At 42.2% G+C, this 27,303-nt stretch overlaps 1 protein-coding gene across 2 annotated transcripts in view; it reads right to left on the bottom strand.

Annotated features, from left to right (window-relative positions):
• COL4A1 (collagen type IV alpha 1 chain) overlaps positions 1-27,303 on the bottom strand; it is a 389,221-nt gene that overhangs the window by 167,943 nt on the left and 193,975 nt on the right. For both annotated transcript variants that reach the window (XM_072992788.2, XM_072992838.2), the window contains exons 23-25: positions 16,829-16,912; positions 15,222-15,292; positions 12,022-12,213 (exon numbers count right to left, since the gene is read on the bottom strand). In XM_072992788.2, the coding sequence (XP_072848889.1) occupies positions 12,022-12,213; positions 15,222-15,292; positions 16,829-16,912 (347 nt within the window). The remainder of the gene's footprint in view (positions 1-12,021; positions 12,214-15,221; positions 15,293-16,828; positions 16,913-27,303) is intronic.

The raw sequence follows: 27,303 nt of genomic DNA, 5'->3' as shown, positions 1-27,303 counted from the left end.
TTGTCTACCTCACGCTTTGCTAGTTAGAAGGCGTAATTACAATTGCCATTTATTATTCTTTCATTGCATAACTTTAATATAGAGTTAGTAAAATAACTAGGCCAAATCATGTAACCTAGCTTTGTTTAGCCAAAAATTCAGCCTTGTTTGTAACCATGGATTTTTGTATCTGAAGGGGTGGCTGTGATGAGATGGGTTTTTGAGTTAAAGTCTTGTAAGGAATATGGGGTTTGTAATTAAGAAATGAGCAAGAGAGGTTCCATCTTGTTTCTTTGTATAAAGTATCTATGTTATGCTAACAGGTTGTTTTCTAGGCGAGCAGAGAGAATGTTATTCTGATAGCCTGAGAAAAGGACTCAGTGTGATTAGATGGGAATTGTTGTGACTTTTTGCGAAGCCACAGTAACCCAAATAACACCTGGTGTTTATGGGAAAGAAGTCATGTGGTGCAACAGGACTGTTTGCCTAGTAACGAACTCTGATTGGATGACATTGTGGGAAGGTGCGATAAGCCCTTGCCAGTTACTCTTGAAAAAGGAACTTTTTGCCTATGGACATTGTCATTCAAGACCGACTCTTCAGTCATTCGTGACACACGGGACTAACCTTTACCTGGACTGATCTTTGTACTATACTGGATTACCCTTGGACTTATGGGTTTTTTCCTAAGGACTATGGATTATTTCTCTATGAACTATTATTTCTGGAATACTTCATATGGACTATGCTCTTGTAATTTTGTAAGGACAATGGTACATTTACTGGATTTATTTTTTTTAAGGACAATGGGACTTTTACTGAATTTTTCTTTTTAGTAAAGGATTTTTGTTCTACAGGATCACTGAGGACTATAGCCTTTTTATAACCTACTTGGATTATTTTGTTTTTACTAATGATTTCCTGGACTGGAACTGTTTTTATTCTTTTTAATGGCTTTTTGTATTTTTGTAAGGTTTTTGAACACTTCTATTTTTCATGTTTTCTTTGCCTCACTACAGAGTTGTAAATAACTAACACAATGCTTATTTACTTGCCTTGGCTTAGTTTGGTTTTGATACCTAGTAACATGCTTATTCTTTAATAAATTAAAGATTATAAAACTCAATTGGTTTTCTGAACAGTACACTTGTCTTAGGGTCATCTGAGAGTGCTGCCTCAGCCTAGCATACTTAAGGAGTCCAGCCAGTGGTGCAAGTTAAGTCTAAGGACTACAAAGCCCACTTGATCTTTTCACAGCAATATCTGAGAGTACAAGGGTGTTCTTATATGGGCAGACTTGTAAGATGGAGTGTTGTAGCATGGCTAGCTGAGCTTGGACTCACTCAGCCCATTTTAGCATGTGCAAACTCCTGATTGCTCTCTGTCCAGGCTTACGCGGATGTTTTCGAACACCGTGTTTGCTCGCAGTGGCATGTTATGATATTGAGGGAGAGTGGGACTTGTAGTCAATGAGAAAGAGAAAATGGAGTTGGTTAGGTTTCAAAATGAAAGGAGTTGAAGACATGGGAATGTGGTAAAGGCTGAGAGGCTGTTTTTCCTAATTTATAGTCAGGCTAATACAGAGTGAATCCTGATAAGAGTGCAAGGTTGAAGAGGTCCAACAAATTTCCATCTAATTGGAATAGAGATAACACACTTGCATCTCCATGAGAACTGGAGGTGGATTGAGCAGTTCCACCTCTGAGTTAATTGGTTTACAGTCATGAAGAAGGAATGTAAAAAATGGACAATGGATTCTGTTTCCGGGAACTTTTTTCCTAAGAGAAGTTCATGATGGATTGAATGGTACAGAATGTAGCATGGTAAGAAAGGAGGAGGTGGGGTTAGCCTACCTTATTTCAGCTTTTTAGTGTTTCTTTGTTGTGTTCACCCTTATTATGTAAAATAGTCATGCATATTCATGTTGCAGGCTAATGTTGCTAAGAGGCGAAGCCGAGAGATAGGTAATAAAGAGGCGGAGTCAGGGAGAGTCAGTCATTCAGTCAGAGTCAGTGATTTAGAGAGGAGAGAGAGTGGAGAGATAGAGTGTGGTAGAGTATTTGGGAGATCTGAGGTGTGATTAGAGGGAAGAGTAAATAAGAACTGTACAACAAGTAGAAGGTTGAGATTGATGATAATGGAACTTACATATGATTACTAATCAAACATCCTTCCATAATCTATGTTTATTTAGTGATCAACTGGTGGCAGCGGGGTAAGAAGGAGTAGTAATTTGCCTTCGTGTGCTCTGTGTCTGGACAGTCAGGCAAGGGGCATGAGGGGTGCACGCACAATTGGTGGCAGTGATGGGATACGAAGAAATCCAATCAAGCCTGAGTTTAAAAGAGAAATTTTCTTGAGTCAAGGGTACCTTTTAGACAGAGGTCTGAGGTAAAAGAAGTTTGGTTACCCAATAGAGATTTTGGGAAAAGCTTAGTGGTGGGGGCTTCTGAACCCAGATCTGGGGGATCTAAGATAGGGAACAACTCTGAGCAAAAATTTCTGTGTATTTACCTCAAGATTTGAAGACCCAGTGGGCTAGCTTAAGGTTCAAGGCTCTAAGAGTTTAGGGAGCGCTTGTGGAAAAAGCCAGAGATCAGAGAAGATTTGAGGGAATAGAAGAGAAAGCCAAGGCTCAAAATAGAAATCATTTAAGTGACTGGAAGTAAAAGAAGAAAGACAGACAGGTCCATTCTAAAATCAGTATACACACACTCTAGAAAAAGTAACATAGATAAATATGCCTCCCGAAGGAACTAAAAGACTAGTAATAGTAGAAACTGAATCTCAAGAGGCACATTATTACCTCAGGAGATGGAGGAAAATGGTGACCCTTTAACTCCAGGAGAGCAGGTGGAGACTGAGGACAATGCCTCAGAAAGACCAGGTGTCCTAAGCTCTCAAGAGTTTGAAAAATGGAGGTTACAACAGGAATTCAAGCTTAGAGAATTAGAAATCAGAGAAAGAACCAGGGGATTAGAAATAAGAGAAAAAGCTGAGCAAGAGGCCAGACAAAAATAACAAAATAACAATAACAGCTCATATGAAGGAGGAATTCTGGCTAAAATTGATCTTAAGAAATTTCCCCAATATAAGGGGACTGTCCTGAACCTTTTCTTATTGCTATTGAGCACGTGTGTTGGGACTTTGATATCAGAGATAATGAAAGGATGATTGTTCTGAGGTCACTAATCAATGGAGAATTGATTGAGATTTATTCTCAGATTCCCCTAGAACAGGCTAGAGATTTTGAAGCCTATAGAAAAATGGTATTTTCCAGATATTGCATAAATGCAGAACATCTCAGGCGAAAATTTCATGCCCTTATTAAAAAGCCTGAAGAATCGTATGCTCAGTTAGTGTCTAAGTTACACCACTATCTGGACAAATGGATGATACGTGAAAAAGTTACTTCCCTAGATGAGATGAAAATTGAGATAGGCTTAGAACAATTTTACTCTATTCTACCTGGGGAATTACGCTATCTAGTTAGGGACAAAAATCCTAAAACTCTAATAGAAGCTGGTGAATAGGCAGATCATATTAGGGAGTACAAAGAACCCAGATTCTCTGAAGTACACTGGACCCTCAACTTACAGATGGCTCGACTTACAGACTTTTCGAGTTACAGACTTCTCTGGCTGCAAAATTTAGGTCCGACTTGCAGCCAGAGAATTGACCTACAGACCAGAAAAAAAAAAACACAAAATGGAACAAAAATGGAACAAAAACGGATGGTTATGGGATTAATCGGTTTTCAATGCATTGTAGATCAATGGAGACTCAACCTATAGACTTTTCAACCTGCAACCACTGTTCCAATACGGATTAATTCCGTAAGTAGAGGGGCCACTGTAAAAGTTAACAAGCCAACCTGGGATAACCATAAGAAATCCTTCAACCAACCTTTCAACAAACAGTACCGCAGTAAAACATGGAATGAAGGCCAGGGTGGTGTCTCAGCTAAATTAGCACGGCTTAGTCCTCAGAACCAAATGAACCCTGAGGAAAAGTTTGCCAGATCTCCTCAGAATGAGATAAAGAATTATAAATGTTACAACTGCGACCAGTCTGAACATTTACAGTTCCAGTGTACAAGAAATTAACTTAATACTGGGAAGAATGATAATCAAACCAAAAAAGTATACTGTTTAAAATACATTTAATCCTCTGGGGGAAGCAGTAACCAGAGTCCTGTTTCCATGGCAACCACAGCTTCTACTCATCTTGAGGAGGACATTCCTGAAGCTCCTATAGTACATTGTTATTATATTAAAAATGATAATACACTTCTCAAAAACACTGGTGAAGAGATATTAGTGGGAGGAAATAAATACATTGCTATAAGGAACACAGGATCTCAAATTTCTATAATACATTCCGATTTGATAGCCCAGGATGACATAATTCCAGGCAGAACTATGACCCTTAAAGGAATTGGGAAAGAATCTGTAGTGCTGAAAGTGGCAGAGGTTCAGATAAACTATGGGAATTGGTCTGAAAAGTGGCAGGTGACAGTTTCAGATGAAATGCCAGCTGATTTTCTCATTGGTTGGGACTTAATAGAGCATGTCAAGAGTGCCTTTGTACTTACACGCTCAAAGGGGGGCCAAACATCACCCACTGCAGCTGAATTGGATACAGTAGCAGGGGAAGGCCGTGAGAGAGAGTCCCTTGAATAACCAGATTAATAGTGGTGCTGAAGTTGATCTCATGCTTCTGAAGAATCCCAATAAACATTATTTTGCCCAGGAGCAGAAGGAGGACATTAGCTTGGGGGTTTGCTTTCAAGCAGCCAGAACGTCCACTATATTGTCTCCTGAATGCCCTGAGAAATTTTGCATGTACAAAGACATTTTGTACAGGGAAACTTTAGCCACCCCACATAGAGGAAAAGGAGAACCCCAAAAGCAATTAGTGGTCCCAAGTAAATAGAGAAAAAATCATAAATCAAGCTCACAGTAGTTTGTTTGGGGCACACATGTGGATCACACGAACCAGATCTTCTCTTGGCCAGGTATGGGTAAACAGATTACTTATTATTGCAGAACTTATGATATCTGTCAGAGACGAGGGACAGGGTAGGACAGGACTAAAGCCAAATTATGTCCTTTGCCAGTCATCTCTACCCCATTCCAAAGGTTGGGAATCGACCTGGTGGGTCCTTTGCCTAAAGAAACCAGAAGGGGGAATAAGTACATTCTGACCATTATGGACTTTGCCACCAGATATCCTGAGGCAATTCCATTACATAACATGGAAACTGACATGGTGGCAGATGCCTTAATCAATTACATGAGCCGATTGGGATTTGCTAGTGAAATAGTCAGTGATTTGGGAACTAGCTTCACTTCCAGACTGGTAAAGAGGTTATGGAAGGCTTGTGGGATAACCCTAATCAACTCTACATCATATCATCCTGAGACTAATGGACTAATTGAACATTTATTGGCACATTAGTGCACATGATTAAGGCCTATGTAGCAGAGAACCCAAATGATGGGGACTGCAAAATACAACCCCTATTATATGCCTATAGAAGCATTCCACAGGAAAGCACTGGATTCAATCCTTTAGAGTTATTGCTAGGACGGGAGGTGCGCAGACCTTTAGATTTGCTTCACATTACCTGGGAAGAGCACAGTGAAAATGACCCAGAGTCAGTAATAGAATATATGAACAGGTTGCAGAACACCCTGCAAAAGAACTTAAAGGCTGCCCAGACCAAGCAGAAGGACTGGTATGACAGGAAAGCCCGGGAAAGAACTTTTGGGCCAGAAGATGAAGTTTTTTTACTCAGGCCAGTCAAGAGTCACAAGCTACAATTAGCTTGGGAGGGTCCCTATAAAGTAGTTTCAAAAATGAACAATGTCAGTTATGTAATTCAGAAAGAGGAAGAGGTAAGCCCTGATGCCTTAAAGAGGAATGCATCTAAAGATGCTCAGGAAGAGGAGAGGGAACTGCCTACCCTTTCCCCAGCTGACAAAGTGAAGTTCTGAGCCAGACTTAAAGCAGGCTTCACTATAAAACAACCAGCAGATGACATCCAGTGGACAACCGAGTGGCCAATGACCACCAGTCGATGGAAGAGATTGCGGAAGAAGAAGCCAGTGATCAACAGAGAGACTCCTGAGTGCCAGCAGATGTGTGTCCAGCTGAAAGAGGCAGTAACAACCAGACAAGTCCAGGGTGCACCTGACTACAATGGGAAAGTGAAAGACTTGGACTTTGCAAATTTGGACTTTGCAACAGAGACTCAGATCATGCCTCGAAAGCCCACAACATTGTCGCGGATGCGCTTTCCAGAAGGCTAAGCGAATGATGCAAGGACTTTTAAAATAAACTGAAATGGGCTATGATTTACAGGTTAATTATTTATGTAAAAGTTTCTTGATTGTGATAATTCTGTATGGTTGAAAATGTTAAATGTATTAAGTATAAATGATAAGGTAAAATATATTATTGAATAGTAGTGAAATGTTTAGTGTATAAGGTATAGTAATTACATTAAATGTGGTATTGCCTATAGAATTGTGTTATAAGGCAAGTAAAGTTTAATGCAATTGTGCCTGTTTGTTTAGGAGGAAAAACGTGTTTCCCCTCCCAAACAAATATATTTAAGGGGGGAGGTATGCAGCGTTCACCCTTATTATGTAAAGCAGTCAAGGATATTCATGTTGCAGGCTAATCTTGCTAAGATGCGGAGCCGAGAGATATGTAATAAAGAGGCGGAGTCAGGGAGAGTCAGTGATTTAGAGAGGAGAGAGAGTGGAGAGATAGAGTGTGGTACAGTATTTGGGAGATCTGAGGTGTGATTAGAGTGAAGAGTAAATAAGAACTGTATAACAAGTAGAAAGTTGAGATTGAAGATAACAGAAGTTACCCATGATTAATAATCAAATATCTGTAATCAATACACAAGTTTTATTTAAAAGACAGTGAAGTTTGGACCTTCATCTTCATCCTTCCATAATTAATGTTGATTTAGTGATCAACTGGTGGCAGCGGGGTAAAAAGGAGTAGTAGTTTGCCTTCGTGTGCTCTGTGTCTGGGGAGTCAGGCAAGGGTCACGAGGGGTGAACACCACATTCTTGTATACATTAATATACACAGATCAGGAGCAAGCTGAGGCATGTGTAAGCCTGAGTCAGTCTGAGCATGACCAGTGTATTCATTTGTTACACAGAAGATTAGGTCATATGGGGTATAATCTAATTAAAAAGACAATAAAGCACTCATTTGGATTGAAGGTTGTGTCCTTAGATTGCCCAAACTATTTAAACTGTGAGGTTTGTCAACAAATAAACAAACAGTAAAGTTGCACCAGTTGCTAAACATTAGCAATAGGCAAACAGATCACCCTTTTCAGATTGTGGCTGCAGATCTTATTCAACCCATGCCAAAATCGCTAGGTGGTGTGAAATGTGTGTTAAATATCATAGATCACCACAGCAGATATTCATTTACTTACCCTTTGCATTCAAAAGATGAGACAACAAAAACTAAAAAACTGGGTAGAATTTGTGGATCGTAAATACCAACCTCATAAAGTGGAAGAAATCCACAGATAGAGGCACAGAATTTACAAACAATGCTTTGTCTATTTGGTTGAAAGCCAATGGTATAAGACAATGATCAACATATGTGGTTACACCTGCAGAAAATGTATTAATTGAGAGGCAGAACGTAGACTGCAAACTGTAATGGAGGCTCTACTGAAAGATGCAAGTCTTCCATTTTCATATTGGACTGAGGCCTTCAAGGTAGCCAAATGTTTAATAAACCGTGCATATAGGGATGTAATAAAGAAAACACCCTATGAAAAGCTGTACAATAGAAAGCCAAATCTGGCACATTTGAGAATTTTTGGGACCAACTTCTGGGCAAATGTACCCAAAAAGTTTAGGAGAAAGGGCCAGTCCTGTGCCCAAAAAGTGATTATGTTAGGTTATGAACCAGGACAAAAAACAGATTATATTGTCCTGATAAAAGACTCATATTTTCTTGCTCCATCAGTTTTAATGAGCAAAACTGGAGCAAAATAGATATGAGCAGTTCTCCTGTGTCAGTGCCTGCAAGCTCAGATGAGACACCACACCACAAGGCTAAGCAGGAGATAAAGGAAAGTAAACACTCAGAGACTGAAGAGCAAAAAGTGTGTCAAAGTTCAGACAGTGAGGAAAAGAGTTCTTCAAGAGATTCCAGACAGGCGATATTAAGGAGGTCTGAAGTAGTAAAGGGATCGCACCTAAGAGATTTGGACAAGTAACAATTTATAATTGAACAGTTCCTCAAAAATATGAAGAGATACAAACATTACCTAAAGCAGAACAAATTAAGTGGAAAGCTGCTATGCAGACAGACATGGACACTCTGAAGCAGAAGAGAGTGTTTGTTGAAACACAATTGCCAGCCACTAAGAAAGCAATAGGATGTAGATGGGTGTTTAAAATTAAAAATGGTGATGCTGAAAACATCTACAAAGCGAGACTTGTGGCTAAAGGATTTTCACAAGTAAAATACTCTGATTTTGATCATGTATTTTCATCGACAGTAGCCAGCAGATCTATAAGAATGCTGTTCACTCTTGCCAAATTGCAAGGTTGGCATACCAGACAAGTGGATATCAAAACAGCATATCTTAATGCTTCGCTCAATGAGCAAATTTTTATAGAGACACCGCCTGGCATATTCAAAATCAATGAAAACGTTTGGTTATTAAAAACGGCATATGGACTACGTCAAAGCGCTAAAGAATGGAATACATGTTTGACCACAACTTTGTAAGAATTAGGGTTAACACCAAGCAAAGCAGATCCTTGCGTATTCAGCAAATTAGAGAATGGGATTTGTACCAACTTTGTAGCAGTCTTCGTTGATGACGACTGCTATAAATTTGGTACAAAAAAAAAAAAAACAAGTCATTGAAATGTTAGAGAAAGTGAACAAGAAATTTTAACTTATAGATCTTGGTCCAGTACATAAGTAATTAGGAACATGTATTGAGGAGGGACTAAATGGAGAGATTATATGGCACAAAAAGCAAAAAATACTGGAATTTATTGAAAAATTCAATATGCAGAATTGTAAGGGTATCGGAACTCCAACGGAAGTGAATTTCCAAAGCATTAGGCATGAGGATAGTCCTCAATGTGATGTGACATGGTATGAATCCTTTATTGAGGGTTTATAATAGTGCATGATCCAGACTAGATAGAGCCAATCCTGTTAATATATTGCGTATACCTTTAAATTGTCCAAAAATATGCACTGGAACGCAGCAAAAAGAATATTCAGATATTTAAAAACAACTGTGAATTATTGTCTAGTGATAGATCCACAAGGTCAACCAATATTAGAAGTGTTCTCAGATGCAAGTTGGGCAGATTACCTTACAGCTAGAAAATCTACCTCAGGAAACATCCTTAAACTAGCAGGAGCTCTCACTGACTGGAAGGTGTCAAAGCAGAGTTATGTGGCTTTATCCACTGCAGAAGCTGAGTATGCAGCTTTTTCGTAAATGTGTATAACTGTAGAAATTATGACACAATTACTACAAGATTTAAATGTGGATATTGACAAGCCAGTAACAATATTTGAAGACAAGCAGACTTGCATTTGCATGGCAGAGTCAGAGGTTGACAAGACCAGAAAAAACACGTGGGCATTAGATACAGAAAGGTAAAGGAAGCAGTTCAAGGGAAATTATTTGAACTGAAGTGTTGTCCGACGGATGAAATGGTAACAGACATACTGACCAAACCACTGGGAGTAATAAAACATTACCAAATGTTAGAGAAAATTGGTTTGAAAGAAATATAAAGTATGTTGCATTGTTAAAATGATTTGAGCAATATGTATTTTGGTATGTGTAAATGAGAATGTAATTATGGTACAAGACAATTAAGAGGGATATCAGCATTTTGTTTAAAAAATGAATAATCTTGTAGGATTATGGGAAACTGGCAAAGGCTGAGTCATTCAGGTTGGCACTTGGCATATGCTGAAAAGAACACTCTGCCTACAGTTAAGCATGGTGGTGGTTCAGTAATGCTCTAGGGCTGCTTTGTATCCTCTGGAAACTTGCAGCATGTGGATGGATTCATTGAAGTATCAGGAAATCCTAGAAGAAAATGTCATGCCATCTTTGAGGAAGCTGAAACTTGGGTGTCTTTGGACCTTCTGACAGGACAATGATCCCAAGCAAACCTCAAATTCCACCAAGGCTTGTTTGCCAAAGAAATCCTGGAATATTCTACAGGACTTGAATCTCATAGAAAATCTCTGGTGGGATTTGAAGAAGGCAGCTGCTGCACACAAACCCAAGAATATTACTGAACTGGAGGCCATTGGTCATGAGGAATGGGTGAAGATTCCTCAGGAATGCTGCCAGAAGCTGGTGTCTGGCTATGCATCTCATTTGCAGCAAGTCATAACAGCAAGTAGAGCATAACACTGCTCTACTAAGTACTGAAGTGTGGCATCCATCCTTGGCATGAAGGGATTGAATAATTTTGAGACAGCAGGATTCATTAGAAGTTGTATTTTAAGTTGAATTTGGGGAAACCACTTCATTGTTCTAATTTTATTTGATTTATTCATTGCAAACAGCTGAAAGTCTGTAAATGGGGGTTGAATAATTTTGATTTCAACCATAGGTGTCAGTCCCGGCTCAGTATCAAGTGGGTACCTGTGAGAACACCACAAAATGTGGAAAGTCACATTTCTTCTATTCTCCAATAGAAAAGTGATCATTACAATTAGCATCACCCTTCTTATTGCTAGTATCATAACTGTTTATTAGCTGAAATTCTGTTGCTTTAACTTATGCCACTTAAGGTTGATGACATCTGTTTTTCACTACTAGCTTGCTAGAGAAAGCTCAGCAAAGTTAAAATATTCCCTATTTTTCACTCATCTTCTACAATCATAAATTGTAGCCTTCACTGATGAGAGAGGTATGGCATACTAGTTGTGAAAAACTAGGTCAAACTGTACAAACAGGACTATTGTACAGTTTAAATATGCCAGGTGCTCTGTGAGGCAAATATCTTATTCAAACTGTAAGTGATAAAACAACAAGGTGATGTAATATAAATCTGATTATAATCAACAATGCCCAGATTCCTGGCGGTGTGAGCATGTCCATTTGCCCTATAGTGCTTCTTCATACTCTCCACATGTTTAAAAACATGAGAAAGGGCTAGAACATGGTCTCTGTGCTGCAGTAGAAGCAATTGAACAGAGTTCAGCAGGAGTAATTTGCATGAATGGATTGGAGTCACTGTTGAAATTAAGCACACATGGAGAGGGAGCAATTACCCCTTTAACACTTTATTAGTTGAAGATGGAATTTTAAAAAACTGGATGTGTTAGATACATTTCTGCTATCATAACATGGGAAGAATATAAACATTTTAACTGTTTTAAAGGATCTATACTCTATTGGTATCTTTTGATATCATATAACTGATGGCACCTTTCCTTGAGCTCTGTTAATATAGGCTGGGTTGGAAATTTTATAATGATAAATAATAACTAAATAATACAGATTTGAACTTAGATCAAGTGTGATGTAGGAAAATCAACATTTTCAGGAGCTATGTGACATTCTTGTGCTTGGTTTCTATTTAAACCTACCAAAGATACAAATATGTCTCATGACGTTTACCAGCCACCAACCAGCTGAAATCCTATTGTGCAACTTTATGCTTTATGAATCTAATGATGTCATTAGCTCTGGTGGTTTCTTTCAGAAATCAGAAATGCCCAATGCCATCCCAGCCCTTAGATCTCAAATCTCCCTTGGATCACTTTCATTGTGAGAAAGCTGTAGGGGCTGTGAGCGGGGGATAGATTTATTTTTACAAACTGCTGTGGCTGATGACATAAATGTAAAGCTGTGCAACAAGATTCCACCCAGTGAATGAGATCTGCAACATGCAACTCTGCCATCAAAACTGTGAATCAGAACAGAGGATCGTGTGACAAAATGGTAATGTGAATTAATGAAATGTCATGGACAAACAGACATATACCTACCAATGCACCCTTAGGTCCTGGCGCACCTGGCAAACCATCCTGACCTGGTCTTCCTTCTCTACCGGGAGCACCGGGAACTCCAGGGAAACCAGGATTTCCCTTTTCACCCTTTAAATTTGAGTCAAAGAAAATATCTCCAGGTTCTCCTTTTGCTCCTGGGCTTCCCATCAATCCAGGTAAACCTGGAAGTCCCTGAAATCACATTCAATTACAACATCATTAAACCCATGAAATCTACCATAAAATGTTTGCTCACAGTTTTTAATAAGTCTTAGATTTAATTTCTGACTAGTCAAGTGACAAATCAAGAATTAACAGTATTGCTCATATTCCAAATTTGTATAGCAGTTTTGGTTGTACCCTGATAGTCCAGAAACACTGGAGTGTCACTCTTCAATGGAGTGCCACTCTTCAATGGAGGGACTATATCCAGATCTAATAGCATCAAGAAATATTCAGGATTTACCCAATGCAGTCTTTATTTATTTACTGAAAATATTTTTAACCTGCCTTTCTCCTTAAAAAGGACCCAAGGTGGCTTACAACAATTGAAAGACAGTATTTAATCTAACAATACTGAGTATACACTACTGATATACCAAAACACACACACACACACACACACACACAAGCAACACCAAAGCATATTCAAAGCAGTAATATACAACAATCCATTAAAAACCCAACTCAGGCACATATTCACTTAGGGAAAGCTTGCCTGAAGAGAAAAGTCTTCGCCTGCTTGCAGAAGGACAGTAAAGATGGGGCCAGCCTGGCTTCCTGCGGAATGGGGTTCCACAGTCTTGGAGGAGCAACAGGGAAGGCCCTTTCCCATGTACCTACCAAATGCACCTGTGAAGGTGGTGGGGTTGGGAAAAGGCATCTCCTGATTATCTTAATACTTGATCAGGCTCATAAAGGAAGACGTGGTCTTTGAGATAGCCTGGGCCCAAGCCATTAATTTATTATTTATTTATTTATTTAATTTATACCCCACCCATCTGGTCTTCCGGCCACTCTGGGCGGCTAAAATTAAATGCTTTATAAGTGAGAACCAACATTTTGAATTCTGCCTGGGAATTGCCAGTGGAGCTGTTGTAACATGGAAGCTATGTGATCCCTGTGATCATCCTCTGTTAGTAAATCTGGCTGCTGCATTTTGGACCTATCAAAGTTTCCTGACACATTCCACAGGCAGGCTCACATAGAGTGCATTATAGTAATTCAGTCAAGACGTAACTAAGGCATGTGTCACCATGACCAATTGAGACTTCTCCAGGAATGTGCGCAGCTGGAGCACTAATCTTAATTGTGCAAATGTACTCCTGATTATCACCAAAAACAAGGCATCCCGGCTCAGTGATGAATCCAGGGGCACCCCCAAGCCACACACCTGTGTTTTCAGAGGGAGTGTAACTATAGGCTGAAGCCCTATTCCTTGATCTGTCTTCTGACAGACCAGGAGTACCTCTGTCTCACCTGGATTAAATTTCAATTTTTCCACCCTCATCCAATCCATTACTGACGCCTAACACTGATCTACAGCCAAAACAGCTTCCTCAGATTTAGATAGAAAGGAAGGCTAGAGATGGATAGAGATGTGTATCATCCACATACGGGTGACACTGAACTCCCAACCCAGAAAACCTCTCCCAGCAGTTTCACGTAGACGTTAAGTAGCACAGAAGACGCAATAGTACCCAATGGCCAGGGTGTGAGACAGAAGCCCCCTAGCGGAACCTTCTGAGTTCTCTCCTGCAAGGACCAGAACCACTATAAAACAATGCCTCCAAGTCCAATCTCAGAAAGACAGGCCAGAAGTATACCATGGTTGATCTTCTTCTAAGAGACCCAGCATAACAGGGACACAAGCCCCTTGTTCTTGGTGTAGGACGTCCCATCAAAGTGAACAAAGTAATTTCTGTCCCATAACCAGGCCCGAAGCCTGAATGAAATGAATCAAGATAACCTGTCTCATCCAGGAACCCCTGGAACTGAGAATCCTCAACCCTTCCAACTCAAGGACAGACTATTAGAAACTGGTTAATAATTATTTGGTATTGTGAGATCTAAGGACGGCTCTTTCAACAATGGTTATAATATTGCTTCTTTTAAGCGTGCTGGGGTCCTACCCTGTCACAAGGAGGCCTTCACCACTCTGTCTGCCCACTCAACCAGTCCCTTTTTGGCAACTTTTATAAGCCAGTAAGGGTTCAGTCCATATCATCAGGCTTCAGAAAGTGAAACTCATCCATCAACACAGGGCAAACAGGGAGCATAGTTTTATTCACAGTATCTGTATCAACTACAGCATCCAAGTCAGAGTGGATCCAAGTAACTTTGCTTGCAAAGTGTTGTGCAAATGCTTCACAGTGAGCTATAGTGTTGTCTGCATTCTTTTCCTTTGGGCTGTGATATAATTGGCCCTTAACCACTAAAAAGAGCTCTGCCTGATGACTCTGTGCAGATGCAATGGTACCATGGAATAGGACTTTCCATGTGCCCTAGCTGGCATTCAATCAGATTCACTCCATGTTTTCTGCCATTGTTGCTCAAATCTATGTCCCACCCTTCATTACTGTCAGCTCCTCAGTAATCTAGGTAGCCAATTTGGCTCTAATTGGTGGGAGGAGATGTTTAAGAGCAAATGTGTCCTTGTAGAAAGAAAACCTTCCAAATGCAGGGAATTTAGATTTAGGGGCACTTTCAAACAAATTCTGCATGTGGTATGGTAATGTGAGGACTGTACCATACTATTTTAGTAAGCTATAACAGGACAAATAAATGTTATTCTCTACCAAATTTCCAAGAGTGTTTTCAAAAGGATTAAGTAGAGTGCGGAAAGATACTCACTATGTTTACTTCCTGACAGTGGTGATAATAAATTAAATAATGTTTGAATTTTTAAAAGGCATTTTTGATAAGCATTTTCTGTCTGTAGTTTCCACCACAATGATTGACACCAGAACTGAAGATATATGCACCAGAAGTTCTAGTTATTTAAATTGTTAGGAGGCAGAATAAGAACTACGTGCTCAGTAACAGAACACAAGTGTTCCCCATTAATGCTAAGATATATCTATTTTTTTAAATATTAAAAAAAGTGTTGTAATCTTGTACTACTGAGATGATATAGCCAAACTGTCCAATTACATATGCTAAAATGGCTGTGGAGCATAGCGTTTTGATTGTTTCCTTACAGTTACTCCAGGGATGCCGTCATTACCACGAATGCCTCTGTCACCTTTAGCACCTGGTGATCCTGGAATACCTTTTTAAAAAAGGAAATTATATGAAACATACACATATGAGCTTCTTTGCTCTCATACAATCTAATATTCTTCACATATTAGTTTCAGAGGTAAAAATATGCATAAATATTAAAACATAGTTGGAAAAAGCATATAAGCTGTTTACTAAGGTCTAAGAAGGTAAATTTTGATGTAAATATTTTTTATAAATTTAAGAAAATTTTTCTTTTTGGTTTCTTGAGTAGAGATGGGCATGAACCACCGGTTAGTCGGTTCATGCCTGTTTGTTTACTGGCTCAACTGGTGATTCCAAGCTCTGCCTTCCTCTGGCAGGCACCCAGAGGCAGCCCGCTGGTTTCCCTGCCCACCTCTTCTAGGTCCTGAGTGGGTGCCTGTCAGTAAACAAACAGGGATGAACTGCTGAACTGGCAGCTTGTATCCATCTCTAGTCTTGAGCTGATCACCATGGAGTGCCAGTGGAGCTATATCTTCTCCCTAGATGAAAGTGAAAAGGAAAAAGATAAGACATCCCTGTAATGTTACAGCATTGATGGGAATGAAGGATATGCCTTATATCCCCAAGGAAAAATAATAATGATCAGATGAACATTTTTGAAACAAGATAAGGGAAAGGGGATATACTACCTTGCCAAAAAATGAAAAACAAAAACTTTACAATATAGCATACTATTGTAGGGGACGTATGACACTTGTGGAACATTTATCATCCAAACAGCTACTACCTGACACAATGGCTACACTTACTAGGCAGATCTAGGAAGGATGAATAAGAGGAAAATTGGGACTTATTGTCTAATCCATTTCATCGGACAGTAAGGAAGGTATTCTCACTCTTTCAGGAATTATCCTTCCTATCAACTGGGTGGAATTGCACAGCAATCTAATGTGGATACCTACCACCCTCTGCCCCCAATTCAGCACTTGGTAGGCCCCATCTACTGTGTCCAAATCTGGACACCACACTTTAAGAAGGATATCAACAAATTGGAACAGAGAAGGGCAACAAGGAAGACCAAATCCTGTATGGAAAGACTGAAAGAACTTGGCATGTTTAGCCTTGACAAAAGAAGACTTGGGGGAGATATTTTAACACTTTTCAAATACTTGAAAGGTATAGAGGAGGGGCAGAATCTGTTCTCAATCAGCCCAGAGTGTAGGGCATGTAATAACAGGTTCAAGCTACAGGAGCCAGATTTAGGAATATAAGGAAAAACCTCTTAACTGTTGGAGCAGTACGACAATGGAATCAATTATCTTGGGAAGTGGTGAGTGCTCCAGCACTGGAGGCGTTCAAGAGAAATTTAGACAAATATCTGCCTTGCTTTGGATTCCTGCATTGAGCAGAGTTGGACTCAATGGCCTTATAGGCTCTTTCCAATGAATGTGAAATTCCACCCAGCTGATATTACACAATTTTTGATGTTTCTAGCATTTTGTAGATGAAACCATCTGACAAATGCAGTAATAGGAATACAGTGCAAATCCTGGAGGACTGTTTCTTTCTGGTCTAGTAAAGCTCTTGTTTTGTACTTTACCTGGTTCCCCTGGAAACCCTTGGGGGCCTGGTGGTCCAGGAAGGCCAGGAAGATCACAGGTAAAACAGCCTTCACCCTTTTCACCTGTATTAAGAAACAGATATTGTGAGGCTTCTGTTCAAAACTCTCTACAAACCAAATGGTAATTTTTTTTATATAGGACAGTTTCAAGTTGGTATCTCAAAACACATGAACATTTTAGACCAAATTTCATAATAGATATTTTAGTCTACATTATTTCAATATGATTGTGAAATTCTACAATTGGGAGTGGATACCAACATCTGTGATAGCAGTGCAGCTGTGCTTGAGAGTGTCCTTATGCCTCAAAAGACATTTATAACTTCTTACAGTAAAACGCAAACAAATAAACTTCTTATAACAACCAGCAACAGCAAGCAGCGTCACGTTGTTTTGCTAATCTACAACTTTTTCAACAATTTTGTCTTTCCTGGAAGGAACAAAGTAGAACTGGTGAGAGATAAAATGTCATTCTCTTATTAACCACAAGCCAGAGGGCTTTGGTGGGAGCAGGGCCCAAAGGTCTGAAGAGGGAGTGGTGAGATGATTAAAATGTAATTAGAATTCAGACTGGTTGGGAAGGTTATTTTGGAGTAAAGAAGTGGTGAAAGGAAGTCAATAATGGTTTCTTTGGGGAGTCAAGTGCGGCCATGGACACCTAACATGTCATGAAGGAACATAGCAGAAATGGTCAGTCTGTCACAAGATATGAGCAACTGAAAATACCCTGATCACTGTGCCTTACAGCAATTTCCAAAGTTGCATCATGGCAACTTCCACAATAGCCCGCAGAATTTTAAATGTTGAATAACAACTGACAAACAACTGATCCAGTGCAGTGTTTCAAGTTATGAAACTATTAAACAAAATATAAGTCATATGATTTTTGGCAATTAATTCAATTTTGTGCAAAAATTAGGAGTTTTTTTTGCATAAAACAGACAATTTTGCACAATACATTGATCTTACCAATGTGAGAACATTCTCAAAAGTGTCAGGAAATTCTCTGCTATCCTCATTGATGAGGAAAATAATGCTACAGTTCATCATGTTCAAGAGTGAGAACTAGAGCAGCAGGGATTCCCATTACTATTCTCTGCTAAATTAAGTGGAATTCTCTTTAGTCCACCAGGATACCATCACCTTGACTTGAAGTCCAACTCACTTTCTGCCAAGTGTTGAGTGCTGGGTGTTCAAATGTAGAGCATAACCAGAAGAAGAGATTCTGTTGTTCTGCATAGATCAGCACATCCTGCCTCACCTACCAACAATTTCAGAGTATGACAAGCTTTCAATAATAATGCTGAGGGAATTTTACCGTGGAACAAACTCCATAGATTAAAGACAGACAGCTGCAATCCTTTTTTGCTGTCCTTGCTTATAATTGTACATTCACTGTCCTTGCTTATAATTGTACATTATATAAGCATCTGATTGTGCTAAGGCTAATATGGATTTTAATGTTAGATGACACTATGGGAAGGCTAAAAATGGATAATTGATACAAGTATATTTTGGTATGAACATGTAGTTGAAAATACAGTGGTGCCCCGCATAACGAGCGCTTTGTTTAACGACGAATCTGCATAGCAATGTTTTTTTAATCGCTTTTGCGATCGCATTGCGATGTTTTAAGTGGGAAAACATCGCTTTGCGAAGATCGGTAAGCTGTTTCACCTACCGATTATGGCATAACAATGTTTTTCCAACAGCTGATCGGCGGTTCCAAAATGGCCACCGGGTAAAGAAAGTGGCCGCCCGCTGTGTTTTCGTGCCCTTTCCTTGCTTACTGGGCAGCGAAAATGGCGGCCATATGGAGGATTTTTGCAGAACGGTGAGTTTTTTGCCCATAGGAACACATTAAACGACAAATCTGTATAGCGACGATTTTTTCGGAACAGATTATCATCGCTATGCGGGGCACCACTGTATGCAGAAAAATATAGAAGAGATGTGGAAAATTAATGAGGAAGGAGGAGCAAAAATGCATATGCTGTGGGATACAGTTGAATATAAAAGAATCATACAATTTATAAAAAGAAGATAAACAGTTGAAAGTATTAGAAGAAAATATTAAGGAATTAAAAAGTTAATAATGTCTAGAGATCCTAAAATAATGTTTGAGTTACAAATAAAGAGGAAAGAATTAACAGGGATTTAAACAGAAAAAGTTCAGTGGAATTTAAAATATTTTAAAAAATAATATTTTGAAGAAACAGAAATTCTAAATTATTACCAGGATAATAACTAAAGAAAGCTAAAAATAATGCAGGAGTGATTACAGATGAAAATAATAAGATATAATAAAATGAAAGACAAAATGGAGGTGTTTCAAGATTTTTTTAAAAATTATGCATTCATAATAATATATTATCAGAGAGAGCTGAATTATTTATAGAGGAAAAAGTAAAGAAAAAATTACAAAATATGGATAGGGAAAAGATGGAACAAAATATCACTGAGAGGGAGATAGAAAAGGTAAGAAACATATTAAAGGTAGGAAAATCATCAGGCTTAGATGCACTATGTGTGGAATATTACAAGATATTCAAAAAATTTCTTATGTCTAAATGAGAACCTTTTTCTAAATAAAATTTTAAACAGGGAAGCATTTGTTTATTGTATTAATATTGAAAATGGGTAAAGACCTAATGACTATGGGATCTTGTAGACCAACATCATGAATAAATCAAGATGTTATGATATTTAAGCTATTATGACTAAAAGACAGAACAATTTTATAGACAACTACGGTAAATGGATTTTGATATGTAGGCAATTGGCTGATTAGTAAAAAGGGTGTTTAACATAATATAATAAAAGAATAAAAAAAATAAAGGCAGAGAAATTGGCATTAGATATTTTTAAAGCTCCCTTTCTTAGATGTCATGGTCATATGCAAACTGACCTCCTATTGGGACACAAGGTCTACAGAAAACTCACCCACACAGACTGGTACCTACACAAAATTCCAACTACCACCCATGACAAAAAAGAGGCATAATCAAAACACTGATAGACCATGCAAATCAGAACTGTGAAGCTCAATTTCTCAGCACTGAACTCAACCACCTGAATGGGGCCCTGCGGGCAAATGGCTATTCCAAGAATGAAATTACAAGGGAATCAAACTGCAAAAACAACACCAAACTGAAGAGGAAAACAGCCACCCACAAATAAAGTATTTATGCCATACTGTACATCAAAGGAATCACAGACCACATGGGGAAACTGTTGAAAAAACACAACCTACAAACAGTATTCAGGTCCACCACAAAAACACAACAAATGTTAGGGTCAGCAAATGACAAAAGGCCCCCCCTCACCACTGCAGGAGTATATTGGATAACTTGCAGTTTTGGCCAGGTATATATTGGGACCACAAAATGCAGCATCCACACCAGAATCAAAGAACATGAAAGAGACTGCAGACTAAAACAAGTGGAAAAATCAGCAGTCGCTGAACATGCCCTAAAACAAGCTGGACATGAAATTCTATTTCAAAATACTGAATTACTGGACAACACCAGGAATCATTATGTTAGACTGCACAGGAAAGCCATTGAAATCCACAAACACCAGCACAGCTTCAACAAAAAGGAAGAAAGTCTAAAACTCAACAAAGCCTGGCTCCCAGCCTACAAAAAGGTCAACATATTCTACCCAGCCACAAGGATCACTGCACACAAAATACTAGCTAACAACACCCATCAATCACAGCACTGTCATCTCCCCCTTATCAAAACAATATACCCATAACAAAAAACACCCTGATCACCATAATCACCTAATCTTCTGAAAAAGACAAAAAGCTGATCCCATAGCTACAAATACAGTGGTGCCTCGCTTAACGAGTGCCTCGCTGAGCGATGAAATCGCTTAACGAGGCACTCTGGGCCATCGCTGGAGCATTCGCTCAGCGATGGCCCCTATGGGGTTTTTTCGCTTTGTGAAGATTGCTAAGCGATTCGCTTAGCGATCTTCGCATAACGAAGCTGGGAAAACAGCTGATCGGCGGTTCCAAAATGGCCGCCGGAAGGTCCGCGCCGCATTTTCGCGCCCTGCCCTCGCTTAACGAGGGCGCGAAAATGGCGGCGCTATGAAGAAACATCGCTGAACGGTGAGTTTTCAAGCCATAGGAACGCATTGAACAAAGTTCAATGCGTTTCTATGGCTTTTTTAATTCCGTTTAGCGATGTTTCGCTATAGCGAAGGTTAATCCGGAACGGATTAACCTCGCTATGCGAGGCACCACTGTATTCAACTATTCCACACACAACACCAGAACACAAACAGTTAGGTTACTTACCTGTAACTTTAGTTCTTCTAGTGGTACTCTGTGAATTCACACAAATGGGTTATCCTGCGCTGCGCAGGAACGTCCGGAAGATTCCAGAGCTTAAGAAAAAAGAGTCAATTAGCTCCCCCCGCGGGGTATATAAGCTCCGCCTCCTCCATCTTTCTTTCAGTTCCCTAAATCCGCCATTACTGTAAGTTAGATAAGCATGGTATCATAGAACGGTACCGTGACGGATAGAGGGGAGGAAGGGAAGGATGTGTGAATTCACAGAGTACCACTAGAAGAACCAAAGTTACAGGTAAGTAACCTAACTTTCTTTGTAGTGGTCTCTGTGAATGCACACAATTGGGTGAACAGCAAGCTGTACTCACTGGCAGGAGGGCCGTCATGGTATCATAGGTGACAGTATCGCCCGTCCAAATGCCGCATCTTTTTGGCTCTGACGTCCAGTTGGTAGTGTCTGGCGAACGTCAGAGGGGTAGCCCAGGTGGCTGCTTTGCAAATGTTCTGCAGTTGGACACCTTTGAATAGGGCTGTCAAGGTGGAAACTGCTCTGGTGGAATGTACCTTTAAGCCCTCTGGAGGAGGTTTCTTGGCCAGCTGGTAAGCCAGGTGAATAAGCTGAACAATCCACCATGATACTGATTGAGAAGAAGCATGGTCCGTGGTAACATAAAAAGAGACGCAGAGAGTGTCGGATGGACTTGGTGTGGTGTAGGTAGAAGGCAAGGGCTCTTCTAACGTTGAGAGAATGAAGTTTGCACTCCAGCGGTGTGGTTGGAGACGGGAAAAAGGTTGGAACCACAATGGGCTGATTGACATGGAATTGTGACACCACTTTTGGGAGGAAGGAAATGTCCATGTATAAAGTAACTTTATCTTGGTGCATCTGTAGGTACGGAGTGTCCGACCTTAGGCCAGCAATCTTGCTTGCTCGTCTGGCTGAAGTAATAGCTACTAGGAATGTCGTCTTCAAGGAAAGAAGTTTTTCAGAGCACGTAGCCATTGGTTCGAATGGAGGTTTAGTAATGGCCTCTAAGACCAGCGGAAGGGACCATTGGGGTGCAATGGTTTGGGAGGGTGGTCATATGTTTTGGAGACCTTTTAAAAATCTTTTAAGTGTAGGGTTGGAAAAAAATCCTCGCAGAGTATGAATGAGGAGGTTGTTGTGCTACAATCGCTGAAATGTAAACTTTAAGCGTGGAGTGCGCAAGTCCCATATTGAAGAGATGCAGCAAAAAGGTAAATACCTTATGCAGAGAAGCTGGTACCATGGTCATGCCTTTAGATTGGGCAAACCTGGTAAATGCTTTCCATTTGCCCTCATATAAGCGCACGGTAGAGGGCTTTTGTGCATGGTCTAGCACCTCACGGAAGCAGGGGTTATCCTCCATGCTGTCAGGCGAAGCGACCGAACATCGGGATGGAGGAGAGCCCTATTGTCCTGTGACAGGAGGGACAGTATCTGAGGTAGAGGATAAACTTCTTGTGCTATTTCTGATAGGTGAGCGAACCACGGTTGCCTCGGCCACCAAGTGGCAATGAGGATTGCGTCTGTACCGTACTGCATTATCCTGGTCACAGTCCTGAGAAGCAGCGGTATTGGAGGGAACAGGTACGTTAGTTCCCCTGACCATGGTATGAGGAAGGCGTCTCCCAAGGAGGCGGCGTCCATGCCTGCTCTGGAACAGTATTGGGCACACTTGGTGTTGAGATGGGATGGAAAAAGATCCAAGGTGGGCTGTCCCCATTGTTTGCAAATGTCTAGAAGGATCCTCTGGTCTAATGTCCATTCGTGCATTTTGGTAAGGAGCCTGCTCAAGTGGTCCACTAGAGAGTTGTTCCTGGAAGCGATGTGGATCGCCTGTGGGAAAACGTCGTGGGAGCGACACCAATTCCAGAACTTGATGGTCAGCTGGAGGAGGCACATGGATTGCGTTCCACCTTGCCTGTTGATGTAGTGCATTACTGTGGTATTGTCCGTTACCAGTTGCACAGCATGGCCCTGGATGAGAGGGAGGAAGGATTGAAAAGCCTTCATGACAGCTATCAGTTCTAGCTGATTGATGTGCAAGATCCTTTGGGTTGGGGTCCAAAGACTGTGGGCACGGAGGTTCTGGCAGTGCGCGCCCCAACCTGAGGGGCTGGCATCGGTAATGACCTGTATGGACAGGTAAGGGAAGTGGAACGGTCTTCCCCGTGACAGGTTGCTGGATCTGGACCACCAGGTGAAATGCCGCGCTACGAGAGGGGGGATTCTCAACCTCTTCGACTGCTGGTCTGTCACAGGATCGAACTGGGTGATGAACCAAGACTGTAGGGGACTGAGTTCGAGTCTGGCGTACGGTACCACCGCGGTGGTGGATGCCATCAACCCTAGAACTTGTTGGATGTAGTGCGCTGTAAGTACAGCGCACGGTCTGAGCTTGCTCACAGCTTTTTTGATCTTTCAAATTCGCTGTGGTGGAAGAAAGGCCTTTGTGCGAACAGAGTCCAAGGTTGCTCTTATGTAGGAGACTACTTGAGAAGGTATGAGATTGGACTTTTTTGCATTGATTTTTAGTCCTAATTTCTTTAGGGTGGACAGGGTAAATCACGTGGCTGAGAGCGCTTCGTGATAGGATCGGGCCACCAGAAGCCAGTCGTTGATGTAAGGAAAAATTTTTATCTTTTGGGTTCGTAGGTATGCAACGACTGGCGCCATGCATTTTGTGAATGTCCTAGGGGCCATTGAGAGCCCAAACGGTAGGGCGGTGAATTGGCACGTCTCGTGATGGAACCAGAACTGGAGAAATTTTTGATGAGACAGGTGGATGGAGATATGAAAGTATGCATCCTGGAGATCGATGGTGACGAACCAGCTTCCCTGAAACAAAAGGGGGAGAATGGAGTCAAGGGTGAGCATACAGAGCTTCTTGTGAAGTATGTACCAGTTAAGGTCTCTTAAGTCCATGATGGGCCTTATGCCCTCATTGTTCTTGGTGACAGCAAAATAGTGTGAGAAAAACCCATCAGTACTGTCAGATGGAATTTGGATTATGGCATCTTTGGATAACAGAGATGAGATTTCCAAATGGAGTGGAATGGAAAAAGGAGTAGGTCTGGTGAAATTTGATGGAGGGATAGAGAAAAATTCTATTCTATATCCATGTTGAATAATACTAAGGACCCACTTGTCAGTAGTGATGTTTTTCTACTCTTGCAGGAATGGGGATAATCTTGTATGAGAGAGAGATTCATGAGAATTGGTATTGTGGCTTTTTGTAGGCAAACTTTTGGTACCATACGGCTGGTATGGTACTTAGGATTTCACTGTCTTTCTCATCTTATGGATATTGTCCATAGTCTCATCCGTTTTAGAGTTAAAGAGTCCTGCAGCATCAAAGGGAAGTTCCTCGATCTTGGTCTTAGTGTCTTCAAGGATGTTGGCTGTTCTGAGCCAGGCATGGCGTCTAACAGCAATCGCAGTCAGCATAGATTTAGAAGCGATGTCAGCTGTGTGTTTTGCAGCAAATCGCTGTTGCCTGGTAAGCATGTTAGCCTCTTCATAAACGTTAAGGGCTTCAGCTTTTGCAGGGTCAGGTAAGGATTGCAGTACTGGAACTATCTTGTCCCACAAGTGCTTCTAATAGGCGCCCATGGCGGCCTGGTAGTTACCAATTTTAATAAACATTGCGGCGAACGAATACAGCTTCTTTCCAAAGGTATCTGACTTCTTTCCGTCTTTGTCAACAGGTGTAACTGATGATCTAGTACGGGATTTGTACTGAGTGGTTTTGACCACAATGGAATTGGGTGAAGGATGCTTGGCCAGAAAGTCAGAGTCCGAACCATGAGTTTTATAGTGGTGCTCGAGCTTGTGCGGCACCTGTACCAATGTAGGAGGTTTGTCCCAAGAAGATTTTACCAGCTCAAACAGAGCAGGAATGAGACTGAGGCTAGGGGGAGAGGTTTTGTCCTGCTCCATATCATGGAAGATGGGGTCCCGTTCTTGTTGAGGGATTTCTGCATCAAGCTGCAAGGTTTTCGCCATCCACATAATGAGCTGTGCATAAGATGAGAAGTCCTCTGAGGAGGGTTGAGATAATGAGCCTTGAGCAGAAGTGTCAGGGGCGTCAGAGTCGGTGGAAACCGTAGATGGATTAGACTGCGAGGCGATCGTCTCGGTACTGCGTCTTCTGGCACCATTTCCACATCCGATTGGGTGGACTGGGGAAGGGCACGGTATCATGGGCATCAGGACCGGAGAAGAGCATCGTAGCTCAAACCAAAGAGTGTCCAGTACTGTAGTTAGCACACTTAGGGAGTGCTGTAGGTACCGTAGGTAACTGCCTCTTGCGAGGTGGTGCTTGAGGCATAGGAAAGTCCTGTTGAGTATGTGGCTGACACGGGATAGAGGAAGCCATGGTATGGTGCCACGGTATTTGTGTCTGAGGTAGGCATAGCCAGGGTACGGACACGGTTGGAACGGAGCATAAAAGGAGTGACCAAACTGTGGCAGTCCTCGCGGACGGTACCCATCGCCTCCATCCCGAGGCTGGTATGGAGTGATATTTTTGCGCTTTGCGGTACGCTTCCTAGGAGTTTCATGATCAGACTCCTGTTCAGATGGAAACTTGGTATCAGCCCGCACTGAATATTGAGGGCTTGGATGGGCAACAGCCCGGCTGGCGTCTGGCTCAGCCTCAAATCGGCCCGAGTTTGGTAACATGCACATACAGTGGGGGCTTGACTTGCGAACTTAATCCGTATTGGAAGGCGGTTCGCAAGTCAAAAAGTTCGCAGGTCAAATCTGCATTTCCCATAGAAATGCACTGAAAACTATTTGATCCATATCTGCTCTTTTCCGTCCATAGAAACTAATGGGAAGTGGCGCAGGACCCTGAGGAAGGGAAGGGAAGGGGTGCCGTCAGTTGGGGCATTCATTACGTACCTGCGAGCCCCTCCACTCGGCCCAGAAGGGGCCCACAAGTCCCGGCTGCAGCGGCGGCCTTGGCGGGAGGAGAAGGGGAGGCACCGGAGAGCAACCTCGCACAGGGAAGCCGAGCCGCTCCTGTTCCCGTGGCCCTCGGCAGCCCCGAAGGAAGGCAGGCAGGCAGGGGGCGGGTTGGCGGGCAGCCCGGACGTCAGCGCTAGGGCTAGGGTAGGCCTCCTGGAGCTGGCTGCGGAGCCTGCCGGTGCTCTCCCGCTCCTGTGGCCCTTGGCAGCCCCAAAGAAAGGCGGGCAGGGGCGGGGCAGCGCCCGCGCTGCCTCCTGTCCTTCCCGGAGCCTCTTTGTGCACCCTGGACGCTCCTCGGCAGCCCCAGCCGGGCAGCAGGCTCTCGTCTTCGCTCCCGCCTCCTTGCTCCAGGGCAGCACATCCCGATCCTGTGCCTCTTGGGGCAAAGGAGGAGGAACAGAGCTCGGCCGGCGGAGGCGCCCGAAGCCCCCGGGGGCTGGGCGGATGCTGTGGGGACCCTTCCTCGCCACTCCTGGGAGGGCAAGGGCCGGCTCCTCCGGACACCCTTTCGCCAGGCAGGATTGCCGCCCTTCCTTGCGTAGGCCGAGCGGCGACCTCCCACCTCGCTCCCGGCTCCTCCCCAGCAGCCGGCCGGCTGTCCAGCGGCGTCCATGGCGCTACCCCCGTAGCCGCCCCGTTGCCTTGGAAGTGGAGGCTCCGCGGGGTTTTTCTTCGAAGGGCGCCTCCCGCTCCGTCTCTGGCTTCCTTAGAGGAGGCGGCCCCACGCTGCGAGTGCCTGCCCCGCAGCTTGGAGAGAGTCCTGCAGAGCAGGTCAGCCATGCCTCGTCTCCCAACACGCCTCCTTCCTTCCTTCAACGAGTGGCCCGGGACCCCGGCAAGCCCCAGGGTCTGACGGCAGGGTGGCCCTCGGAAGAAGGTGGCGGCGGGGGCAGGAGCGGCGGCAGCGGCAAGCGCAGCACTCGGCAGTACTGTAGCCTGCCCGGTAGGAGGAGCGGCCCATGGTCTCTCTATAGCCAGCGCTCGGTGCGAGCGCCTGGTTCTCTCGGCTTTTGCTGTCGACGAACGACAGCAGTTTGAATTTCCCGCTTTCCCCGCCTCTCCGGCCCCTTTCCCCCCCACTTTTTGGTTCGTATGTCAATTCTCCATTCGCAAGTCAAAATGGATTTTTGCGGACGGAGAAGTACGCAATTCAAA

The sequence above is a fragment of the Pogona vitticeps genome, chromosome 1 (assembly GCF_051106095.1).
Source record: "Pogona vitticeps strain Pit_001003342236 chromosome 1, PviZW2.1, whole genome shotgun sequence".
In the NCBI taxonomy this organism is placed as follows: domain Eukaryota; kingdom Metazoa; phylum Chordata; class Lepidosauria; order Squamata; family Agamidae; genus Pogona; species Pogona vitticeps.
This window is presented reverse-complemented; position numbering and strand designations above follow the sequence as displayed.